This window comes from Camelina sativa, chromosome 4 (genome assembly GCF_030686135.1).
Source record: "Camelina sativa cultivar CO46 ecotype springtype chromosome 4, ASM3068613v1".
NCBI classification, from domain to species: Eukaryota; Viridiplantae; Streptophyta; class Magnoliopsida; order Brassicales; family Brassicaceae; genus Camelina; species Camelina sativa.
In genome coordinates this window covers 4,884,397-4,907,379 of record NC_141883.1, presented here as the reverse complement: position 1 = coordinate 4,907,379, position 22,983 = coordinate 4,884,397, and the positions used below count along the sequence as shown (strand labels likewise).

General features: G+C 35.3%; 6 protein-coding genes across 9 annotated transcripts; 2 read left to right on the top strand and 4 right to left on the bottom strand.

Annotated features, from left to right (window-relative positions):
• The first annotated feature begins 2,127 nt into the window (after nt 1-2,127).
• LOC104779856 (MLP-like protein 328) lies at nt 2,128-3,557 on the top strand. The gene is made up of 2 exons (XM_087509909.1): nt 2,128-2,388; nt 3,131-3,557. The coding sequence occupies exons 1-2, from the start codon at nt 2,202-2,204 to the stop codon at nt 3,397-3,399; spliced, it is 456 nt and encodes a 151-aa protein (XP_087366035.1). The 5' UTR covers nt 2,128-2,201; the 3' UTR covers nt 3,400-3,557.
• A 3,145-nt stretch (nt 3,558-6,702) lies between these two features.
• Nucleotides 6,703-9,937, bottom strand: LOC104779855 (uncharacterized). Of its 3 annotated transcripts, none has more exons than XM_010504266.3 (14): nt 9,734-9,937; nt 9,201-9,278; nt 8,997-9,108; nt 8,776-8,901; nt 8,576-8,680; nt 8,395-8,481; nt 8,176-8,291; nt 7,982-8,083; nt 7,781-7,894; nt 7,644-7,700; nt 7,433-7,553; nt 7,246-7,320; nt 7,110-7,145; nt 6,703-7,031 (listed from the first exon to the last, which is right to left on the bottom strand). In XM_010504266.3, the coding sequence occupies exons 2-14, from the start codon at nt 9,221-9,223 to the stop codon at nt 6,918-6,920; spliced, it is 1,188 nt and encodes a 395-aa protein (XP_010502568.2). In that variant the 5' UTR covers nt 9,224-9,278; nt 9,734-9,937; the 3' UTR covers nt 6,703-6,917. The 3 variants fall into 3 exon arrangements, with proteins under 3 accessions (XP_010502568.2, XP_010502569.2, XP_010502570.2); XM_010504267.3 differs by lacking the exon at nt 9,734-9,937 and adding an exon at nt 9,451-9,581; XM_010504268.3 differs by lacking the exon at nt 9,734-9,937 and adding an exon at nt 9,403-9,464.
• Nucleotides 9,938-11,853: 1,916 nt separating this feature from the next.
• Nucleotides 11,854-14,541, bottom strand: LOC104779854 (GDSL esterase/lipase At3g26430-like). The gene is made up of 5 exons (XM_010504265.3): nt 13,313-14,541; nt 12,995-13,204; nt 12,705-12,874; nt 12,339-12,609; nt 11,854-12,244 (listed from the first exon to the last, which is right to left on the bottom strand). Exons 1-5 carry the CDS (start codon nt 13,548-13,550, stop codon nt 11,985-11,987), a joined length of 1,149 nt encoding a protein of 382 aa, XP_010502567.1. The 5' UTR covers nt 13,551-14,541; the 3' UTR covers nt 11,854-11,984.
• On the bottom strand, nt 13,960-16,661 carry LOC104790265 (glycine-rich RNA-binding protein RZ1A). 2 transcript variants are annotated; one of them, XM_087509907.1, is made up of 5 exons: nt 16,533-16,661; nt 16,037-16,147; nt 15,069-15,687; nt 14,659-14,963; nt 13,960-14,541 (listed from the first exon to the last, which is right to left on the bottom strand). In XM_087509907.1, the coding sequence occupies exons 2-3, from the start codon at nt 16,145-16,147 to the stop codon at nt 15,085-15,087; spliced, it is 714 nt and encodes a 237-aa protein (XP_087366033.1). In that variant the 5' UTR covers nt 16,533-16,661; the 3' UTR covers nt 13,960-14,541; nt 14,659-14,963; nt 15,069-15,084. The 2 variants fall into 2 exon arrangements, with proteins under 2 accessions (XP_087366033.1, XP_087366032.1); XM_087509906.1 differs by having other exon boundaries at nt 16,037-16,150; nt 16,533-16,654.
• A 100-nt stretch (nt 16,662-16,761) lies between these two features.
• On the top strand, nt 16,762-18,740 carry LOC104790268 (uncharacterized). Its single transcript, XM_010515980.3, has 5 exons — nt 16,762-17,262; nt 17,355-17,672; nt 17,756-17,830; nt 17,919-17,993; nt 18,091-18,740. The coding sequence occupies exons 1-5, from the start codon at nt 16,849-16,851 to the stop codon at nt 18,640-18,642; spliced, it is 1,434 nt and encodes a 477-aa protein (XP_010514282.2). The 5' UTR covers nt 16,762-16,848; the 3' UTR covers nt 18,643-18,740.
• Nucleotides 18,680-21,638, bottom strand: LOC104779850 (eukaryotic translation initiation factor 4B1). The gene is made up of 3 exons (XM_010504254.3): nt 20,150-21,638; nt 19,204-19,629; nt 18,680-19,081 (listed from the first exon to the last, which is right to left on the bottom strand). Exons 1-3 carry the CDS (start codon nt 21,337-21,339, stop codon nt 19,057-19,059), a joined length of 1,641 nt encoding a protein of 546 aa, XP_010502556.2. The 5' UTR covers nt 21,340-21,638; the 3' UTR covers nt 18,680-19,056.
• Between the last annotated feature and the right edge of the window lie 1,345 nt (nt 21,639-22,983).

Here is a 22,983-nt window from a genome sequence, read left to right as displayed (position 1 = left end):
TAGATTTTAACGGCAAAACTGCTGTAAAAATACTAGTATAGATTTTGAAAAAGTTTACTGTTTTGTTTTCTTTGGTTGAAACATTAATTAATCGCCTTTTTCTTTTTGAAAAGATAGAGACAGAAAAATTATTGAAAAGATATGACCAATAATGTTTTCGTTTTTATATTATTGTGTTAGGTCGTCATGCAACATTTTGCTTTTTTATACTGTAGTGTGGACTATACAAATACAAATCGCTGGCAAACAAAGAAGACTAATGCAATCTGGCCAACAATTACAACAAACCCACATCCCAATTATTTAATGCATCACCCACCCAGGAATTATATCACAGCAGATCTTACATCTATTTCTATTTTCTCTCTTTTTATAAAAATATTCAATCTCAATCTCACAAGCTCAATCTCACAAGCTCAATCTTTAAATTATTAAAAATAGTAATTTAAAATTATACAATTGTTTCATATAACTTGAACGCTATCAAATTTGAATTTGGATTACAACATGACAGTTGTGTTTAATATCCACACTCGTCTACTTTATATTATATTTTTGTCAAACAATATCTATTATGGCGATAAATGCTAAAATGAGGACTAAAGTGATGACACAACATCACAGCTCAGTACTCGACTACAAGTCATATATGCCAATGCTATTATTACCCATTAAACAATGATGGAATACAAATTAGTAAGCGATTAAATAAATATATATATATATATATTCGAAAAATTGTCGTCACGATTAGTATATTTGGGGCATTGTTCACTGTTGTGGTCGGGAATTAGTTTACCAAATAAAGAATATTAGCTACTAATCCACGGAAAACTGGGGGCTAAAATTTTTTTTGATGAAAACTTTTAATAATTTATTTTATTATTATGTTATTTATAAAGGTTTGTGATTAAAAATTTGGTTTGGTTATATTAAAATTTTTGTATTTTAAAAATGTTTATTGAAAACCTGTCAATAAAACATTTGTATTTAATGAATAAAATTGTTTAAACATTTGTCAATTAGACGCAATCTTTGCTATAATTGTGAAGTAAGCAAAAAAAATATAACTAACATGTAAAAAAAGAGTAACTAAATATAGGTATCGAATGTTCTAAAAAAAATCTTTTAAAACAACATTCATTGTTTTTTCTGTGGTTTCCCTTTCTTGTCTGTAATAAGCACCTTCAAGCATTAAATATATTCAAATCTCAACTTAGTTTTACTTTCTTAAAGAACGGTGGCTAAAAGAAAAATATAACTTTTTTAAATAGATAAGATATTATATCTATATTTTTTATTTTTTTTTATAAATTTTTAAAATCTAAACCATTTAACGAAACTGTTAGATATTTTATTGGATTTAATTTTTGATAAAAAATTTTAACCTGAGCTGGAAAATCTTTTTGATGAAATTTGTAGTTATATAGATTTTCTTCGATTAGATTTTTTAAATCTTAGCTGTTAAGTTTTTTTAAAGTATGAATTAGTTTTGATTCTAATAGATTTTTTTAACTTTTCTACAATTTATTTTATTTTATGTGTCCCCAATTTTCGTTTTTAATTAATTATATTTATTTAATTAATTAATTTTATTTTATAAGTCCCCAATTTTCGTTTTTAATTAATTATATTTAATTAATTAATCTTAATTAAGTTTTTCTAATGGCAATTGAATGTAATTTTTTACAGGTTAATTTTATATTTGTACTTTCCAATTAATATAGTTAGATATATTTATATATAATGCTCACTCTAATATATGTAGGTTACAAGTCAGAAATAAGCTGCTCTCCATCAGGCAAATGGTCGTTATCACGGATCACGTATGTATGACTCTCTGGCTAGCATCAAGATAAAAAGCTCTTTTTTTACTGGTTTAGCTACCAAATCTGTATTACATATTAGAAAGATTTGAAACAAAATAAGTTTAAACACACGTTACATTTTGATGTAAACAGTTTTTTTGAATAAATTTTACATTTTATTCAAAATATATATATATATATATATATATATATAAAAATGAAGAAGAGAAGCTTCTAGTATTGACTATCAAAGGGATTGAAATAAACGTATAACCATTTTCTTACAGTCACGTTCTCTATATAAACCAAGACACGCGACAACAAGTGTTATTTCAACAGCCAAAACAAAACACACACACACACACAAAAATACAAAGAGAGAGAGAGAGAGAAATGGCGACGTCGGGAACATACGTGACGGAGGTGCCGCTGAAAGGAACGGCGGAGAAACACTACAAGAGGTGGAGGAACGAGAACCATCTCTTTCCTGACGCTGTTGGTCACCACATCCAAGGTGTTAATGTTCACGACGGCGAATGGGACTCTCATGGGAGCATCAAGATTTGGAACTACACCTTAGGTAGTACCTTCTCTTTTTTTTTTTTTTTTTTTTTTGGTTCCTTCCAAAACAAAAATTCATACAAACTCGAGTTAAGTTTGACTTATAAATATTTAGTTATCCGGACATCTCTATCGTTTTTTTATTAGGGTTTTCCAAACAACTATCTTCTCCGAATCTCGCTGCATCTGCCTCTGTCTCTGAACTTTATCGCCTTCTCCTCTAAACTCACCAACTCTCTCCCAAACCTCATTGCTTCCTCCATTATCACCGTTTTGATTCTTAAAGTTTGACACATAGCCACCATAGGGATACAATGATGAGTAAGGTGATTAGTAATTAGAGCGACTGTGTGAAGGTAAGTTGGCTGGTGATGCTGATGGCTGATGAAGAAAAAAAGGAGGTGATCGGCGGTGTAAGCTTTACACCGTAAAGCAAGCTCCGGCCAATCATTAGTATTTTAGAAACAGTTATTAGTATTAAAAGAAAAAATAACTTAAACGGGCATTACGGGTTAATGTAGGCTTAAACGGGTTCGGGTTCAAACGGGTTCAGGTTTAAATGGGTAAGGGCTTAAAAGAACTGGGTATAAACGGGTCGGGTCCGCCCATATTAACATCACTATATATCTCTATGTATAAACAAACCTATACAAAACTATTTAAAACCGAACATTACTTCGCAGAAAATTATATGTGATCATAATTAATTTATTAATTACATGCATAAGAATATGACCCAAATGTGACATGTATGTTTAAAGATGGAAAGCAAGAGATATTCAAGGAGAGGAGAGAGATGGACGATGAGAATAAGACAATGAAGGTTATAGGACTGGAAGGTCACGTGATGGAGCAGTTCAAGGTGTATGAAGTTGACTTCCAATTTATACCAAAGTCTGAAGATGATTGCACCTGCAAGATCACTATGATATGGGAGAAGCGCAACGATGAATTCCCAGAACCAGGCAGCTACATGCAGCTCCTCAAGAGCATGGTTGTTGACATGGAAGACCACGTCCTCAAAGCTTAATCAACATCAACATCATCATCATCATCACAACCAACATTGTCCCTATATATTATATATTATATATGCTGTTTTTAATTATGTGTGATCTTTCATTTCTAAATACGGTAATGTTTGGTTCTCAATTCCATATATAATAAATGGGGTCTTGTGGAGTTTCATTTCTGTAGCATGCATCACCATAATTCCTTTATAAAGACAGATCTATGTAGATGCCAAAATCACTTCCAATCATGATACACTTGAAGAACAGATATTAGGGTTCCAAGATGCTTCATAGCTAACATTTGAAGGAAGCTGAAATTTTGTGAACCAGAAATAAAACTCTGCCGTTCTTTTAGGTTAGAAACCACTCCGATATAAAACAAATTAGGGAAGATTCCTTTATCCCATATAAATGGGCCTTACTTAAGCAAAGTCCAACTTTAGAAAATAGCCTACAATCGTCATGTGCTGTAAAACCATGTAATGGGACCTACTTAAATTTCTTAGAAAAAACTGTTATTCCTTTTTTATATTTTTAATCATCTTTCTCACTCAAAAAATTTCATATTTTGCACTCCAGTCCAAGAATTAGTGGTTTTGTAATTCTCCTTTTAATTTCTTGAATTGGTTGTTGTGTGATACTGATACTGTCGTTAATGCTGACAAATTATACTGATTTTTTTGAGTTAATACTCCGGTTTATGGGTTTTTCCCGACGATTGGCGTATGATACAAAGTTAACCTTCAGTTTACTACATAGCCGGAAATTTAAAAGGTTTATAATATAGGATTTAATTCTTTTGTGCCTTTATATCTAAAATTATTTTCTACACTATCCACACTTTTTCTTCATACCCTTCTACCTTTACTATAATATTCATTCTCAACTTTATCCTTCCTTTTAACTAATTTGTTTATTAATATAAAAAACAAAGAAATGATTTTAGGAAAAAGAAAAAAACCAAAAAGACAAGCAATCACAATTCATAGTTCTTTCTCCCTCCCAAACTCATTCGTACAGTCCACACAAGAAGAAAACTCCGCAGAAATAGGTACAACTAATATTACTAATACAACTAGTACAACTGAAATAACACAACAACTATTTTGATGTTAGTTATGATTATATTTGAGAGGGTAATGAATTATAATTCTAGCATATTCAAACACTGACGTAAAATAGAGTTATAAGCCATTTTAGTGAATCCAAAGAAACCAACATATATCTTCCATGGTGATGATTGTTTGTGTTATTTAGAATGGACTCAATATGAATTCAATGTGGGGAAACTCATAGTGTGGTGAGGCGCTTGTATTTGTGATTTCAGATTGGTTATAATTGTTTGTTTAACTCATTTGTTTTGTCGCAGTACAACTATGTGCAACTAGTAAAACTAAGTTTATGACTAAAAGAACCAAAAAAAAAAAACAAAAAAAAAATAATGTTGTATGGTATAGATTTCTTTATTAATAACTACAACAATCATATTATTTATGTTGAAATCAAAATTATTTATATCTCTATTAGTAACTATCTTGTTGTCATACTTTTACATTAACTACCTTATATTTTTATGATTACTTTGTAAATAGTCACCACATTATTATTTAAAACAAACAAATAAAGTAATTTAACAAGTATTTTGATGTGAAAGTATAGTAAATGTAGTTTTATTACATAATATCAAAAATACAACTATAAAAAATGAACTTATAATAAGGTACTATTGATAGTAAGTTTAAACTACAAAAGTACAACTGTTTATGCTTGTACAATTACAAGCTTGAGTACAACTACTTGAAAATTTTATTAATAATTCATATTTTTTAGTTTTTATTAACACCTGATTTATTTATTAAAATATGTTATCCTTTATTTTAATTCATTTTAATTTAATATTTAATTCTGAAATTTATTTTTAGCTTAATTTCTAAATTCATTTTTTATTTTTAGTATATCTAAGATATCATTTGTACCGTTTGAATACTTAGTTGTATTTCATAAATCCAGTTGTACTAAAATCTTTGTTCCACGATATATCACAAAGCAATATGTGTTGGTACACTTCAAGAGCTTGCGCAACATGCTCTTCATCACAATGAGAGTTGATGATGTGATTATAGACGTGATCACATAGAGTCAAGAAATTATGTTGTAAAGGTTAAGCCTTTGGCATGAATGAAAAGGTTAAATCTGGAAGCCATGGCACGTTGGGATCACGTGTTAGAGGAGCTGTGGGATCTCGTCAGATTGCGTGGGAGGTGACAATAATCCTTTACTCGTTATCTCTACGTAATGGAAGCATTGGAATCTTAAAAAAACTATGTTCACTAAACCAATTACGGATCGAACACTATCATTATATAAGAAGACGGCGTGGACTCTTGTTGGGCGGTTTATATTGGGTGTGATAGTGGTTGAGTGGCACTTACCTCCAATCTGATCAAGCATGAGATAGAGATGACACTTGCCATTGCTGACGAAATATATTTCGGTTATAGACAACACGACCGTGCTCTACGACGAAGAGATACGAGAGAAGAGAGGCAGAGAAGAAAGAGGTGGCGTGAGGACACTATAAGTGTTTTAAACTTTGATGAAATATCTGATTTGAGGTATTCCAAGAGAAAAAGATGCGATGAAGGAGTGAAAAAAAAAACAGAGACGTGAATAAGAAGATGAGTTTTACTAAAAATAATAAAAATATTAGATGACTCAGATTAGGGTCGGGTGGGCAACCCAAATAAAAGGAAGTTGGATCCGTGAATAACAAAAATTATGAAGGGTTCAGTAGTCTTTCACCAATTTTTAAATTAAAAGAAAACATAAAACAAAATGTTTTTTAGTACAGGTGTATATGAGAAATGTTGCACAAGAGATTTAAAAGGTTTGTAATATTAGGGAGCTAAAATGTGGTGGATGATGATGGGAGAAGACGACGGACACTACTATTCGTTTTTTTTTTTTTTTTTTTTTGTGCTTCCCCTCCATCAAAGTTTCGATTTTTCACCCGAATTTAAAATGCTAAGCTCGATTTACTTCATAGTTTCTGGCCCAGTTATTTGGTTTAGGGATTTTAGGGTCTCATGGAGTCATGGTGCTTATTCTTGATTGAAACGCTTCAATTTTTATTTACTCAAATATGATATAGAGTGAGTTTTGTTCGAATCCTAAGAGATTTGTACGCAAAGGTGGGGGATCTTTTCGATATGCTTCCTAATAAAGAGTATACACTTTCAAGAATTGAGTTTCGCAGCTGTTCATCATCCTTTGTATCTTTTGCCGGGTACTTGCATAAGAATTGTATATATAGAAATGAATAGTTTGAAAAGAACTTTATTATCTGTTGCAAGTGTTTCTAGAACAGAGCTATCTAGTTCTTTCCAAAGAATGTGTATTGGTGTGTGTGTATGTGTATACATATTTGGATATGTGCTCAATCATCATATCAACATTCTATTTCTCTTTTTTACTAGAAATGCTATCTGTAGACTAAAGTTTGTTATTTCAGTTCCTCCACCACTGCTCTTTTGGTTTATGTAAGTGTAACGTTTGAAGATGCAGATGCAATTTCTTTCAGATACTTCTGCTCTGACCGCGTCATTCTTTTCTGAAACATTGTCCATTCCCGTTTACATCTCTCCCTTACCTGACCAAAAACATGTATATATTAACAGCAATAGACTCGGTCAATAACGCAAGAAAATAGTTGCAGTTGAGCTATTACCCCTTGGAACGCGGTTTTCCCATCCTGTGCAGTTCCCTGATCAATGTATTAAGAGATCATCTCATAGTCAAAATTTATGAACCAAGAAGCTAGTAATTAAGCTAGTTTGAGTATATAGAAGGATCAAGTTTCTAACCTGGCCGGTTAAAGAAGGAATCTTTTGATGAATGATCCATTGAGAATCCACAACACCAATCTTCTCATGTGCAGGCTGTTTTATTGTATCAAGAAATCAATGTTATTTCTTATAGTTTCCTAAATGTTTTGTGAAATTATTATATACAATATGTGCTTTTGTGAAGAGATTGTATTTGTATCTAAACCTCGACACATTTTCTTAGCGCGAAGTCAAGACCCCAACCGTGAACCAAGTCATTCTGTATCATATGCCACACACAACGCCATGAATCTCTTGAGAAAACTGGAGCCATAATCTCTATAAAGCTAATAACAAACAGTTTGAAACCTATCAGATCAAGAAAATTAAAATACTTAGGTACATGAATTGTTGGTTTTCACAAATGAGGTACATACCCTGCACAAGGAGGTAAGTGAGGATTTTTGCAGCGGCCTGGTCGCTCTTCGACTTCTCTGGTTAAAGAATTTGGAACAAAATACGTTTTAGTTAAGTTAATTTGTTTACTTTAAAACTAAGAGTTCGTTTTATATACTTGTGAACTTCAATTCCGGGTATTCGCTTTGTTATCTTCCATGTAATTGATTTCTTTGATTCCACAGCGGGTTGCGATATTTCTAGACCATGCTTCTTTACTACCTTGATGTACCTGCAATGATGTACAAAACATTTTCTGATTAAGTTTCTTGGAGATAGATAACATAATCAAAAGAAGCAGAATAAGCAGAGTACTTACTCTTCTGCGTCAAAGTTTTCAACACCAAGATCTTCATCCCAAATAAATATATATTCATACGGTGCTATGATATCAGGATGCAAAAACCTTTTAGCATACCACCTTCAAAATGCAAACATATTCAAAAGGTTTATTTAAAGCTTAAGATCAATGAAAAGTGGAGAAACAGGTAAGTGAAGTGTTTGTTTAATTACCACTTGGTTTGCTTAGGTACGCTCACATGTATCGCACGTTTAGACCATTCAAATTCATCGTATTCCGAGGTTTTCCCATCGTAATGAAACAGAACAATAGTGAAGTTATCTGAGAACTATTGAGAGAGTAAAATATCTTCAGTTAGCTTTTATAATTTTGCTGAAAGATTAGATGAAAGAGGGAAACAGAACACAAGAGAGAGAGAAAGAGAGACATACTTTTTTGATGCAAGCATCGATGTTTTTTCTCTGTTTATAAGAAACAGTAAAAGCAACTAGATACTTAGGCTTCACATCTGGTAAATCCTAAAGAAACCAAAAAAAACAAGATTCAGAGACAAGTTAATCAAAGATTTGAGTTAAAAGGTTATAAAACAAAACCACATGATGTTATTTATACATCTTTAGGCAATCCCCATAATCTTCGTAAGTAAAAATCTGATTCGGCTGCAACAATACTTGGAGCTAACATCTCTGCACCTCGAGGATTTGATGGAACCCAAATCTGCACAATATCCAAACAATAAGTCTTGTAAACGTATCCCACAAGGCAAGATGAGTCATATATGTTCACAAGGGAGAAACAAAAAAAAAACATGCCTTATGATGTGCTGGACCACTTGAATTAAACTCAATTTTTGGACTTCTCCTAGGTGAATTATCTGCTTTCTCATCTTCTATATAAACAGTAGCAACAGAAGGAAGTATGCTGGCTGGAAAATTCATCTGACAAAAAAATATAAAACAACATCTTTACAAAATCACACCAAAAAAACATTAATGGTTGAAAGAAACTAACATCTAAAAAGCTTATACTATACCTTAGTTAGTGACAATGTCGGGAAAGATATTCCTAATAAAAATCCAATGACTATTCCCGGGAAAATCGCTATTATGAGCATCATACCGTCATTTGGTTTTTTACTAATCGAACTGCAAGAAGAAAATGATAATTATGAATCACTAATCATCATCTCTTTCATAATGGAACTCAAAGAGTCAAAGAATCTGTTAAAGCCACAAACCAACGTATTGAGTTGTTTGCCATGTTCTGAAACTGGTTAAGTTGACCAATATCACCTAAGTCTCCGAGACTTTAATATCTGCATGATCAAGTAAAAATAGTTAAAAAAAAAAAAAAAAAAGAAGAAAAAAAAGAAGGTTTTGTAGATTCAGATCAAATTTTCATATTGACATCAAAGTAAAAAAAGAGGAAAGAAAAAATACAAAATTGAGAGTGAATTTGCTTAAACAGTAAGAAAGATACAAACAAACCTAATTGGAACTCTGGTCAAGAAAGATTTTTAAAAAGATTTATATATCTGAAAATATATATGTATATAATTTGAGCTTTCTTTGTAATAAATTACGTACGCCGGTAACGCGTAATCAAACAAAATAAAACAGATATAAGAAGGGGTTAACAAGATAAAACAGAAAGACACGTTAAACCGAGAATTAAATTAGACTTAAATAATTGGATCAAGGCATCAAGCAACCAAGAATTAAAGATACGTGATATACGTTTATCAATGCAAACTAAAGAATAAAGATTTACCAGGAGAGATTATAGAAAACAAAAAATCTAATTAACAAATTTCGTCGTCTTCTTCGAAAAATTCGATGAACTTTTTGTCTGAGAATTTTTATTTTCCTAATAGGGTCTAAGTCTGAGATATGTTATATAGTTTTTCACGAGTTTTTGATAATAAAATAAAAAAAAAACAAATAAAAAGAAGAAGAAGAAGATGGAAACATAGTTGAGAAGCTGTAATCAGGTGTGACGCGATGTACGGTATTATTGTGGGAGTTGACTTATTGTAAAGAGGCCTCGTGGAAGCAGCCAGACTGGAAGAAGACGGTATAGTCCACGCTCTTTTATATTTTCCACGTGGCGAATTATGTGTGGTTAATTACATAATTAACATCCCCAAGGTGATTCGTGGCTTTAGTTAAGGTGGAATAAATATAATTAATAATTTCGTGAATGACATAATTAACCTTTCTGAATATAGATAGGTCTTAGAGCATGGGCATTGGTGTCCCATGATTTTTGGTCCCCCAGTTTTAATATTATTATTTAGAAAGTTTCTTATTTTTATGTTGAGCATTGGTGTTTATGGTTTTTGGTCCAATCCACAAAATCTCATTAGAGAATCACATATGCGAAACATAAAAATGCAAAGATCTCTACAATGTAGTCATAATCAACCCAGAAAACGCAAAAAAAAATTTCTCCAATCAAGCTGATTGAAGAAATCTCAAATAACAATAGATCAGGGTATAATCATAATCTAAAAGAACAAGGAAACAAACGATCAGCGGAATACAAGATCGGAGAAGAAGCGATGGAAGATTCGAATATTCAAAAACGCAGGATCGAGACGTCGGAACTAAAACTGAAGAATCGGAATTACAGTACCTTGAAAGAGAGAGAGCTCTCGCTTCGTCGTTCCCAGTAATTAATTTGATCAAGACGATACTGCTTACTTATTACCCAAAAACTTCTGCGAATCATCACCTTCCACGTGTTTTGGGATGGCCAAAAAAACGTCGCAAATAAAGAGTCGATCCTTCAATATTGAGCCATTTTCGATTTATTTTAAAAACACATTTGCTGGGGGACGGCCCAAAACAATACCATTGCACATGGTCTTAGGTGAAGTGGAGAGGACGAAAGCATATGTCGTTGATACAATAATAAGAAAAAATGAGTGTCAATGTGGCTATTGGTAAGAAGTTAATATAAGTGTGTATTTAGTGTTTTTAGCATTATGGTTAACTCTTATTTGGCAATTAGAGAAAAATGTGATCAAAACAAAAAAGGAGTCAGAGATGTTTTCGAGTTGGGTTGATATTATTTCTAGTGTATATATATCGTATGGGGAAGCAAAAACAATAATCTCATTAGTAATCCATTCATCTCTTGACTCATAAAAACTGTAGATTTTTTTTACAGCTGTTGACAAAAAAAGAAAACACTTATTTTCACTATGGCATATATGTCAAGAGTTTCTCAACAGTCATTGAGATCGTTGTTTCGAATTGGTGATGATGACTGTTGTTTCCTGTTAAATAGTCCATACTCACAACTTATATGGATCAGGTTAAAGATCAAAGATGATTTTTTTCTTTTAATTTGGATTGAGTTCCGATTTAGTATTAGGATATACTCATATTCCATATTAGAAGTTGACTTAAGTAGTATAGTATAATATGGTATCAGTGTCGGATTAACACTTTGTCCTGATCCAAATTTGGTTCATCGATCCGTCTTTGCTCGAAAATACCGAGAATTATGCATCGAAACACTATCATTTTAAAAGAACGTGTATCAGGAATAACAATATCTCAGATCGGAAATTAGACAAGATCCTAACTAATATACAAAATATACAGTATAAACTTTTTTAATTATTGTCCATTGGTTTTGAATTGAAAGTTTATACTCTAATATTTAGGACCGTTTGGATACTTTTCGGTTTATGTTCGAATTCAAATTTCTCTTTTCGAATCATGTTCGTTTATTGCTTTCGAGAGTATGTATGTTCCACCGACCTAAAACAGGGTTCAACTTCTGTTCCACATGTTTATCAATATAAAATCAAACATTTTTTATGAATTTCATTGGATACGTGTCTTCATCCTAAAAAAGAATAATCAAATACAAATACAATATGACAGGTAGTTGCAATTTCATTTTCATCAGAATTTTCTTACAATTTGAACCAAAAACAAAGATTCCAAATAGGCAATAGCTTTTATTAGTCCCCATCCTCAAGGGACACTTTGGTCATATGATTCTTCTTCTATCTAGTAGTGCAGGCAAACTTAACGGGAAGAGGAGGATCCGAAAACGTCCCGCTGTTTATTTGCTGAAAGATCCATTTATTCGCCGTTTCAGTGAAATGTATGCCGTCCCAGCTAACTCTAAACGACACGTCAATACAAGACTTAGCAAGCACGACCTCTTTCCCTTTCACCATAACCTTAGCTCCACATCTTATATTATTGCTAAAATTGTACTTCCCACCATGTCCACAACAAGCTATCAACGGATATCTAAAACCTACATCACCACATCCAACATATAATCAATAAAGTCATCAGTACCGAGTCACCAATTATATCGTATAAACATCAAAAAGGTTCATTCGAAATACCGAGTTTCTTGGCTTGAGTGATGAGAGTGAGTTTGATAGAGTAGACATCAACATAAGTAAATGTAGCTTTAGAAAGCTCTTTTCTCAACCCAATTACTCTTCTTTTGAGTTCAGAGTTATAAAACCGAGCAATCTCATTACGCGGAATCGCACAACCGTGAATGTCCATTTGAGAAGCCGGTACTGGAAACCTGTCAAGAACATAAGGTAAACAACCAAGAGGAGCTGTGTTGTGTATCCAAAATCTTCTTCCTCCTTTACTATACACTTTCTACAGAAAATCAAAAAGACGGTTGGTTGGTTAATTTAGTTAATCAAAGCTATGTATCTAAGTGAATAAAAGAGACTTTTAAATCTTTTGCTTACACGAATGGCGTTGGAGAATTGATCAAGAACTTCTGGAATATAAGCCTTGATTTGCTCTGTAGTCATGTTGAGTTTTAATCCAGCGGTGAGATCGTTCTGACCGATGTCGAATGTGTACAATGCTCCAGAGAAGTACTCTTTTCTCGGAAGTAGTTGCTTAAACACTCCACCTATTTGTAAACCCAAAACAGATCAAAAGGTTCAAACTTTTCTTTTGCAAGCATTGTTCTTGTGTATATATATATATATATATATGTTTAGGATGAAAAAGGTTGAAACTTTTAAAGTACCTTGGTTCCGAATGAGTTGTGAACGTGTGAGGAAATCAGAGAATTGAACCAACTGAACGGCGAGAGAGATGGGACTCGCACCGCCCTGAGAAATGGTGGTGTTAGGTGGCCGGACGGTGGATCCAGCGGTGGCGAAATTAGCACCATGGCTGAAGTTTGAACCCATGGAGTCCAAGAAAGCATTTAGGTATGGTAACCCTAACTCCTCCGCTGATTTTTTCAGCAATAGAAGACAGAGAAATTTACTAAAGATTCTAACTTTATATCAAAATACGAGGAATTTATTAATGTCTGTACAAAGAAGTAAGAACTAAGAACCTATGAAGTCAATGATGAGTCGACCATCAGAGAAACGACCAGAAGGGGAGTGGAAGAAAGTTTGTCCATTTGGGAAAGGGGCTTGTCCAAATGCGGCGGAGAGTCCGCCTGTGTCGGAATTAGAGTCGCCGAAGTTGAATATCGCCGAGAAACTGCAAGAAGGAGAGCAAACTCCTGGATGCAAGAGAGATGATCCTACTACTAATACTAAATTTATTAACAAGACATTAGTTTCCATTTTCAATTACAAAGAGAGAAGAGGGAGAATTATATCCTGTTCAATTTTTCTATCCAAGTGAAGGAAGGCAACGTTTACGCTAAATAAACTACACAACTTTTGTCACTCAAAAAAGTCTTTATTAATGTGATCTACAAAGTCATAATGTAAATTTGCTTGGTTCTTTATGTGACTTACAATTACAAAGTCTTCATTTTTGTTAAACTGCTTAGTTAGTAGTCTTAATTTATGTGACTTACAAATTAAAAGTCTTCATTTTTGTTAACTTGCTTAGTTAGTAGTCTTAATTTATGTGACTTACAAATTAAAATCTTCATTTAAGTTAAATTGCTTACTCCATTACACATAAGATCATCTAAGGGATGCATGGAAGACGAATTACGAAAGTAAGTGGCATTAAGCATCTATATTAATTAGTCAAGCATATACTATTCATTTTCTATAAGATAATAAAGTCAATGTTTACCCGACACAACTCATGTGACCTACAAATTATTTAATTAATGATTACATGCTTAGATCTTAAGAGCTAACAAGCGATGTACGCAATACAAATTATGAAAGTAATCGAAGCATGATATGACTAATCAATCACCCTATTTATCTAGCTATATTAGCAACATATAATGTGTCAATTCCTCGAGGCTAGAGATTGAGAGAATCAAAGGCAGGCCACTAGCAAGAGACAAGGGAGAACGAAGAGGCACGAAGAGAACCCAGAAAGACTAGACAAACCCAGAGAGCATATTCTAGACGAGCCATCCATTGGGAATTTCTTTAGTTGACGAAATTATTGGATTTGACTTGGAACCATGACACTAAATTTTCATAAGAACCATTCTTTTTTTTCCTGAAAAAATGTACTCGTGAGGGGGAAGTTTGAGTTCCAGAAGCCAAGTATCAGTCATCAATGAAAAAATTCCAATCCCATCACAAGTTATATAGACCAGCCGTTATATTTCACGGCTAAACCCAAGTATCAGAGATTATCCTGCATCATTGTTTACCAGAATCAATAAACGGCATATCCCCAAATATAACAACATTTGAATTTTACCAAATGTTGACCCTGGATATGATATTCCGTAAAGATCAATCAATCACGTACCTGAGGCTTTTTTGCAAATTTGGTGTTGGGGGATAACCCACGCATTCATTACGAAAAGCATAAAGTAGCACATCTCAAATTGTGTCTCAAACCAACCAAGCACAAGGTTTCCATAGGGATCAACATATCAAAAGGAGAGAGAGCACTTTAGGAACATAGTCGACTCTTGACTTTAGGGCCAAAATAGAGACACATCTTCTTTCTCGAGCTTAACCAAATACATTGAAGAAAACAGACCATCCAGTGTAACTTTGACTTCGCACTTGACAAGAGAGCCGCAAGCAGAAACCTTCAACTTCTTTTCACTGCAAAAAAAAAAACATAAAGTAACTTCAACCTAAGTCTTACCAGCACTTAACTTTGCGGAGATGTGATAGAAAACAGTAGTATAACCCAATGCATACACATACCTTTTGGCGTAGAATTCTAGTAGCCACCACCTCTGGGGCGATCATATGGAGCACGACTGTGCCTCTCACCTCCTGGACCTCCACGGCTGCCACCATCCCTGCTACGTCCTCCAGAACGCTCTCCACTGCGGTCAGGTCCATAGCGACTACCTCCACCATCCCTACTACCATACCTATCATCCTTTGCACTGTACCTATCATCCTTTGAGCTGTACCTATCATCCTTTGCACCGTACCTATCATCTTTCGCACCATACCTATCATCCTTTGCACTGTACCTATCGTCCTTTGAGCTATACCTTCCCCCACCATCTCTACTACTTTCAGAAGGACACTCCCTGGCAAAATGTCCAGGCTTGCCACATTTAAAGCAATCTCCACCACCTCGCCCACCAGAGGGACGGCTACGATCACGGTCATATCCACGATCACGACTGCGGTCTCCATCATGATCTCTGCCTGACCCACCCTGATGTGGCTGGGCTTTATCAACAGTTATAGTTCGCCCATCTAAATCCATTCCATTCATTGCTGTAATAGCTTCATCCATAGCTTTTTTCTCATCAAAAGTGATGAACCCAAAACCACGGGAGCGACCAGAAAACTTGTCAAGAACCACCTGTGTATCAATAGATAAGGTTTATCTCTCATACTATTTATGGCACTCATAAATCAGGTAGACATTATGAAGTTTATATTACTAAACAGACAACGCCATACACAGACAGATTCTTAAAGGGTAAGGAAACAAACAAATTACAAAACAATCAAAGCTTCAAAGTCTGCGCAATCAAATTACAAAACAGAAACGCCACTAACAGATATGCAATGAGCAGGGAAATAAACATAACTAAACAAAGCTTAAACGTTTTAAGCACAATCCCAAAAGAAAAACAAATCAAAGCTTCAACGTCACAGCAAACAGAAGAGGACAGATAACCTTATAAAAGAGGGATAAAAATATTTACCTTGGCCTCAACGAGGTGACCGTACTTCTCAAAAGCATCTCTGAGGCCACGATCAGATGTTGACCAGGCAAGCCCACCAATGAAGCAACGGTACTCTGGATCTTCCGACATCTTCTACAACAAGCAGACAAAAGTTTTTGATGTAGTAAATAAGCGTTCAACATAATTCCCTTAACAAGAGCTAAAGAAGATATTAACACTGCAGATCAAGAAGACACAGCTACAAAGACAATAATTCTGAACACTGCAGATCCAGAAGACAAAGCTACAAGACAATAATTCTGAACACGTTTTCTAAATAAGGTTCGCACTTACGAGATGTAGTATCCAAGAAGCTAAATCTCAATTGTATCAACTAGATAACATGAAATCGTAATTGCGCGATGGTAAACCCTAGAAATATCGAATCAGGATCGACAATAAAAAAGACGACGGGACATACAAGTAAATCGATACTTCATAATAAAACAAGGTAGAAGAAACTAGTAAATCATACCAGAGAGTTCGAGATCTGATCGCGATTTGCGACGGAACCCTAATTTTCTGAAAAGAGGAGGAGGAGGAGCAGACGAACTTTGACAAAACAGAGAAGTGGAAGAAGGAAGCAAACAACGCGATATATCGTATTCGACAGCTAACGGGGGTATCTCCGTCATTTTACTTTAACAATGGGCCTAATAAATGGGCTTAGTTAGGCCCATGTAAAAGGGTTTTGAAGAGGGGGTTTTAGACTTTTAATCGCCGTCGTCTTCGTTTTCTTCCCTCTCAGTTCTGTTGTCAAATTAGGGTTTTGGATTTGGGGGAAAGAAGAGATGTGGTTTCTTTGTGTCTTCTATCACAGACTATTAGACTTCAGAAAGCCAGAAGTAGAAGCTTTAGCTGAACTCTTCGGAGAAGAGATTGCAGAGAATGAGTCACTCCAATGGCGTCTACCTGAACATCACCATAACGATACTCCATTCCACTTCGTTCAGCTTTCATCTGAAGAAATCGCTCGTAACATCGCCAAGAGAAGCATATTGGTGAAAGGAATGTACGAGCTTTGGGGTGAAGGGACTTGCTATGAAGAGCTTAAAGACTCGATTCTAAGCTACTCTGATTCTCGAAAGCTTCAATTTCTCACTTCTGATTCAACCTTTAGAATCTCTGTTGAAACTTTCGGAAAGGGTTTAACTTTTGATGAGCAGAAAGATCGAATCCAGTCACTTACTTATATCCCATTTGAGGTCTGATTCCACTTTCTTGTTTCAGTCTCTTTTGGTTGTCTATCTTTTTATAGGTATATGATTTTTTTTTGGTTATTTGATATTGTTGTTAGGGTCGAGTGAACTTGAAGAATCCAGATCACAACTTTTTTCTAATGGAGATGATTGAATCTGAAGAGAACAATGGACTTCAACCTATTCTACAGAGAAGGATCTTTTTTGGGAGGGAGGTTGGTTTTGCTGATAGGAAGCTTTTACCTACATTTCAGTTGAAATCTCGTACTTACCTTGGCCCAACTGCTATGGATGCTGAGATGGCTTTCTTAATGGCTAATCAAGCGAAAGCTACATCGGGGAAACTAGTGTATGATCCTTTCGTTGGTACTGGGAGCATTCTTGTCTCTGCTGCGCAGTTTGGTGCAATGACTATGGTTAGCAACTATTCACCTCAGTTTCTTGATCATTTTTTTTTGGTTTCTGGATCTCAAAACTTACAAAAGAGTTGTTGTATTAGGGTGCAGATATTGATATCAGAGTAGTGCGTGATGGACGTGGTCCAGACTGTAATGTTTGGAGCAATTTCAAGCAGGTTAGTGGTTTAACTTCTTCTTGTATGTTTCTTCTTCAAACAAGTCATTTTGATATCTCGGGTTCTTACACTGTTATCGGTTATGTAGTATGGATTACCTATGCCAGTTGCTCTACTTAGAATGGATAACAATCTTCCTCCTTGGCGGTCCGGGCTAAAAGAGGTAATGCTCTCTCTCTCTCTCTGTGTTCTTTTATTATTATCTCTGGCATATTGAGTTGAGATCACTGAGTTTATGTTATATGTATCCATCAATACAGATCTTCGATGCAATTATCTGTGATCCACCTTACGGGGTTCGAGCTGGTGGACGTAAATCTGGTGGCCGGAAAATCCTAAGAGGAACAGTGGATCCTTACACTGTCCCTGATGATAAAAGGACAGATCACATTCCATCCACTGGTGCATATAGTCTAGTTGAGTGTGTTCATGATCTGCTTCACCTTGCTGCGAGAATGCTGGTAATGAAAGGCAGGCTCGTCTTTTTCTTCCCGGTTTTGAGAGATGAGACTGGCGGCGAGGTTAAGTTCCCTGAGCACCCGTGTTTCAAGTTAGTTGCGGTCTCTGAACAGATCCTGAGCTCGCGGTACAGTCGGGTTCTACTAACTATGGTGAAAGTAGAGCCTTACAGTGAAGAGATCAAAGAAGCTGCTCGTTTAATGCATTTAGAGTTTAGAGAGAATCATCTTAAGTGGTTAGAGGATGGTAATATTCATTCCTCTGTGTTTAAACCCATTGATTCTTCTCAGATTCACACTGATCCCAAAGCCTTTAAAGATCCAAAACCTAAGTATAGAGGGAAGTATGTGTAAGCACTAAGTTGTCTTATTTCTGTTGTACTCTGTTGGGTTTTATCCTGAACGTTGTCTTTCTTGTTGTTCCAATACAAATAGAGTTATTGGCAAATAAATGTGTTAACGAATTACAAAGCAAGGAGTTAAGAAAGTAGGATTAACTACAAAAAAATATAACAATCAAGATTCGAAAGAGTCTTAAAATATAACAGGAGAGACACATTCTCTTGACACACACGCCTTCGCTGAGCAGAAGACCAAAACAAAACAACGACGCTCCGATTCCGAAGATTAACCAACAAAAAAGAACAAAGATTAGGGTTTTTATAAATATTTATTAATGAAATTAACGCTTCTCTAAGTCTTCTTCAAAATCTGGGAACTGTGTAGTACTTAAACATATCCCACATTTGGTTGTTCTTCGTTTTCTTCTTACCAACCTTCCCTAGAGGACGACCTGTCGAAACCCGAGACTTCAGAAATTAATATGAGCCTAAATGCATCCAAATTATACCGAGTGTATAGTTCTCTTAACTTGTAGCGAAAATGAGATTTTTCAATTGTAATGGACTAACTAACCTGTTGCTGAAGAAACCGCGCTCTTTGCTTCCTTGGAAGTTTCTGCGCTGATCATCGACGGGTCTAACCCAGGCATCGACGGCACCACGTGATCTGGGTCTCTCAGTGGATTCAAAACTCCTCGTTTCATCAATTGATCCAGCCCGGGAATGTGATCTTTCTGAATATGTTCCTGTTCTGCCTGCACCAGACCCGGGCCTCTCAATTGGTTTCTGCCTGAACCTGACTTTGTCGTCCAACTCACGGGTTAGTATTTCAAGATGTTTCTCTTTCCCGCGTAATATTTCCGGTGAATCATTGTGATTATTATTACTGCCGGGTTCTTGTTCAGAATCCTTGATCTCTGGAGCAATGGATTCCTTCTCGAGTTTTTTCCTGAGCTCTTCAATCTCTTCCTTCAACATCTTCTCTTCGTCTGTTTCAGGTCTGGAAAAGTTGTTTTTTCACAACACAGGGATCAGTATCCGACTGTCATAAAGTTTAAAAAAGAAGCATCACAGACAAAAGAATCACACAAGTTCAATCTCGAAGTCTAGATGGGGACTATATCATGCACAAACCACACTCAAGAGAAACAAGCAGAAGCTATCTAACAGGCTCTGAAACTCAATCAATGCACTAATAGGCAGAATAAACATGAAGACTCTATAACTAAATACAAATCCCATCAAAACACAGCCATTATGGATCTGAAATCTAGAAAGCATACACAGCAAACTATTTTAGGTTCTCAGTTCCAAACGTTTTAATCTCCAAAATTCATCCAACTACATACATATTGATTCTTGTTGCACAATGTATGAAGCAGTTAAATATTACTTCAAAATCAACATGCAGCAAAATGAGAATATTAACAGATTCAATACTCAGATAACTAGAGCAACATAGAATTGAAAGAGATCCACAATCCTCAGTGAAAATTAAAAGAATCCAAATGAATAAGGACCTGTCAACTCTGCGATGCTCAAGTTCCATATCCATTTTACGCCAATCCTTCCCTTGTTCCTCCAACAACACTTCACGAGGCTTAGCATCACCAAAAGGATTGACCTTTGGTCTCGGTTTCACCACATTATTCAACCCTGAACTCTCAGACCTGTTAGACTGAGCACTAGAAGGCCTGCTCGAATGGGCACTCGTCGGCCTACTCGTTTGAGAACTTCCTTTCTTAGCCTCAATATCTGAGTCAATCTTCTTCCAGTCCAAACCTTTCTCCGCCAAAATATCTTCCCTCGGTCTAGCTGCCCCAAACGGGTTAGGCTTACTCGTCTTCTCAACAACAGGTGGAGTCTCACTCGCTCCTGAGTCAACAACAACCTTTCGTGGTTCCAGAACCAAACGACGACGTTCCTCCTGAACACCACCTCCGACTACTTCTCCTCTGGACCAACGGTCAGATTCACGGCCTGAATCACCAAAACTCGACCCAAATGTAGATGATCTAACCGGTGCTGCTTGCTTTTTCCCTGCACCCCAATTATCAACACCATCAGCTCTTCCAGATAACCCACCACTATCTCCACCAGCGCCTCCGAAACCACCTCCGCCGCCTCCAAAACCACCTCCGCCGCCGCCACCGTAACGACCTTGTCGTCCTTGATCAAAAGAAGGGAGCGGTTTCTTGGCTTTCCCCCAATCATCAACCTCATCAGCCCTAGAAGGTTGAGGAAAATCCGAAACCCTAGACTGATTCCCTCTCCTATCATCATCAAATCCACCACCGTAAGGTCTCCTTCCACCACCACCCCAAGAGCCATCAGAATCATCACGATCTCTCCCCATTCTCCCAGAACCTCCTCCACCATAAGAAGAGAACCCACCACCTAAACGACCAGGTTGCATTTCATCCTCAGAGCGTTGCCTCGGACCAGTGGGTAATTGAAGAATCTCTTGGTGAGTCAATCCAACAGAGTTCCTACCTCCAGGTGCTGTGTAACCACCAAACTCAGATAAACTCATTTTCTTCATCTTCCTAGACTTAGCATTAGTCGCAGTCGCCGCCGCAGCTTCTCTCAGGCTAGGAAAACTCTGTGTATCCGCCGTTGCAGAAGCAGCTTCCGCCGCTTGTTCTTCATCGGCGCGCTCTGCTTCATCAGCCCAAGCCCCAATTCCAATCCCACCCCAAGGTTTCGACATCAAATTATGAAATCAGAATCTGATAAAATTCACACTCAGATCTGAATCGGAAAACAGCGAAATTAAAATCGGAAAAAGTAACAGATCTAGGGTTCCGATGAGAGCTTGAAACCGTCAGAGAAATTTTATTATTCCTTTTGCGTGAAGATTGAAAAAAAAAACACAAAGTTGGGATTTATTCTCTCTTTGAAGCTTTTATTTGTTTTAATTTTAATGTGTTGCATGCTTCTCAACGAAGGAGAGATGGGTGGAGAATTAATTCACCACGCGTAAGAGTAGGCAAGTGAGTTACACGAACCAGTCAGAAAAGAGAGCTGAGAGGACTTTTAATGTGTTAGTTAGCACACGCGATGTGTAAGAAGACTTTAATGAAATGAACGGTCATAAATCTATCATTTAAATGGTTATCAACAAATGGCGAAACAATTAAAAAAAAATTGTTGTCAACAAATAAAAAATATAAACCTATCATAAAAATAACTATGTATAACTAAAGTTATGTGTAATTTCTTATACACCAATATTTTAAATAACTTTTAGATATGTTGGTTTGTATATTGTATTGAATTTTTTAATTATTTTATTTCTTTTTCTGTTTTGTTAATTAAGCTAAGTCTAGAATTATTGATATCAAATGTTCAACGTATTATGTTTCTCACTCTACATATTTAAAATAATTATGAGAAAATTTTTAAAAATATATATAGAAAAATAAAAAAAAATATGCTCCATCTTGGCAAAACTGATGTGGTAGTTATACTTATACATATGAAAATAAACATCATTGTTATAATTATCAACGTATGAATTTTTTTTTTTAATTCAAAATTTTTAGATATAATATAATGTACAAATATTTTGATAACTCAACTCAAGTAATCCTAAAAGTTTCTTAGGTTCAAATACTTATTTCTTGGACGGAAGAAATCCGAACCATGTTAAATTTTGAAGCCCTGATCAATGTATATTATTTTTTTGTATATTGATTTTCTTATTTGTTTTTGATTTACTTGAGATTGTGAGATAAATTAATTTGCTTCTCAATATCTATTAAAGATTAAGAGATTGTATAAGCAAATGAAATACTAGTAAATTGTTTGTAACATATCTTTTCGAGACTAGAGTCCCAAAACGAACAAAACAAACGAAATCGAAACAATAAGACACAAAAATGAAATATCAAATCATTAATACAACTCGAGGCCAAGCTTTAGAGAACACAGGTTTTCAAACACTCGAGAACGAATTCTCTTAGAACAATTAACAATATTAAAACTGAAAAACGGTTTGTACACGATGTTTGATTCAAACGTTAGCAACGAGATAAACGATAAAACGAATGAATCCTCACCAAATGGGAAACGAATCAAATAGTGAATCTCCAATCCAAAGCATCGATTTTAATAAAACTGACTTTATTAAAAATGAAAAGGTTACATATCAAAAGAGCATAAACGGACAGACAGATAATTAAGGTTGACAAAAACAAAACGTGTAGATCATTGCTTTCACCCGACACCAATCATCATCCCTGTCTTCTCCTCCTTCCGAGGTTCTCAGTCTGAATCTGAATCTGGTGCTAATTATTCTTCTGCATAGTTTGGCTCCGTTAGTGGAGGATGGACTGACTTGAGCAGTTTTAAA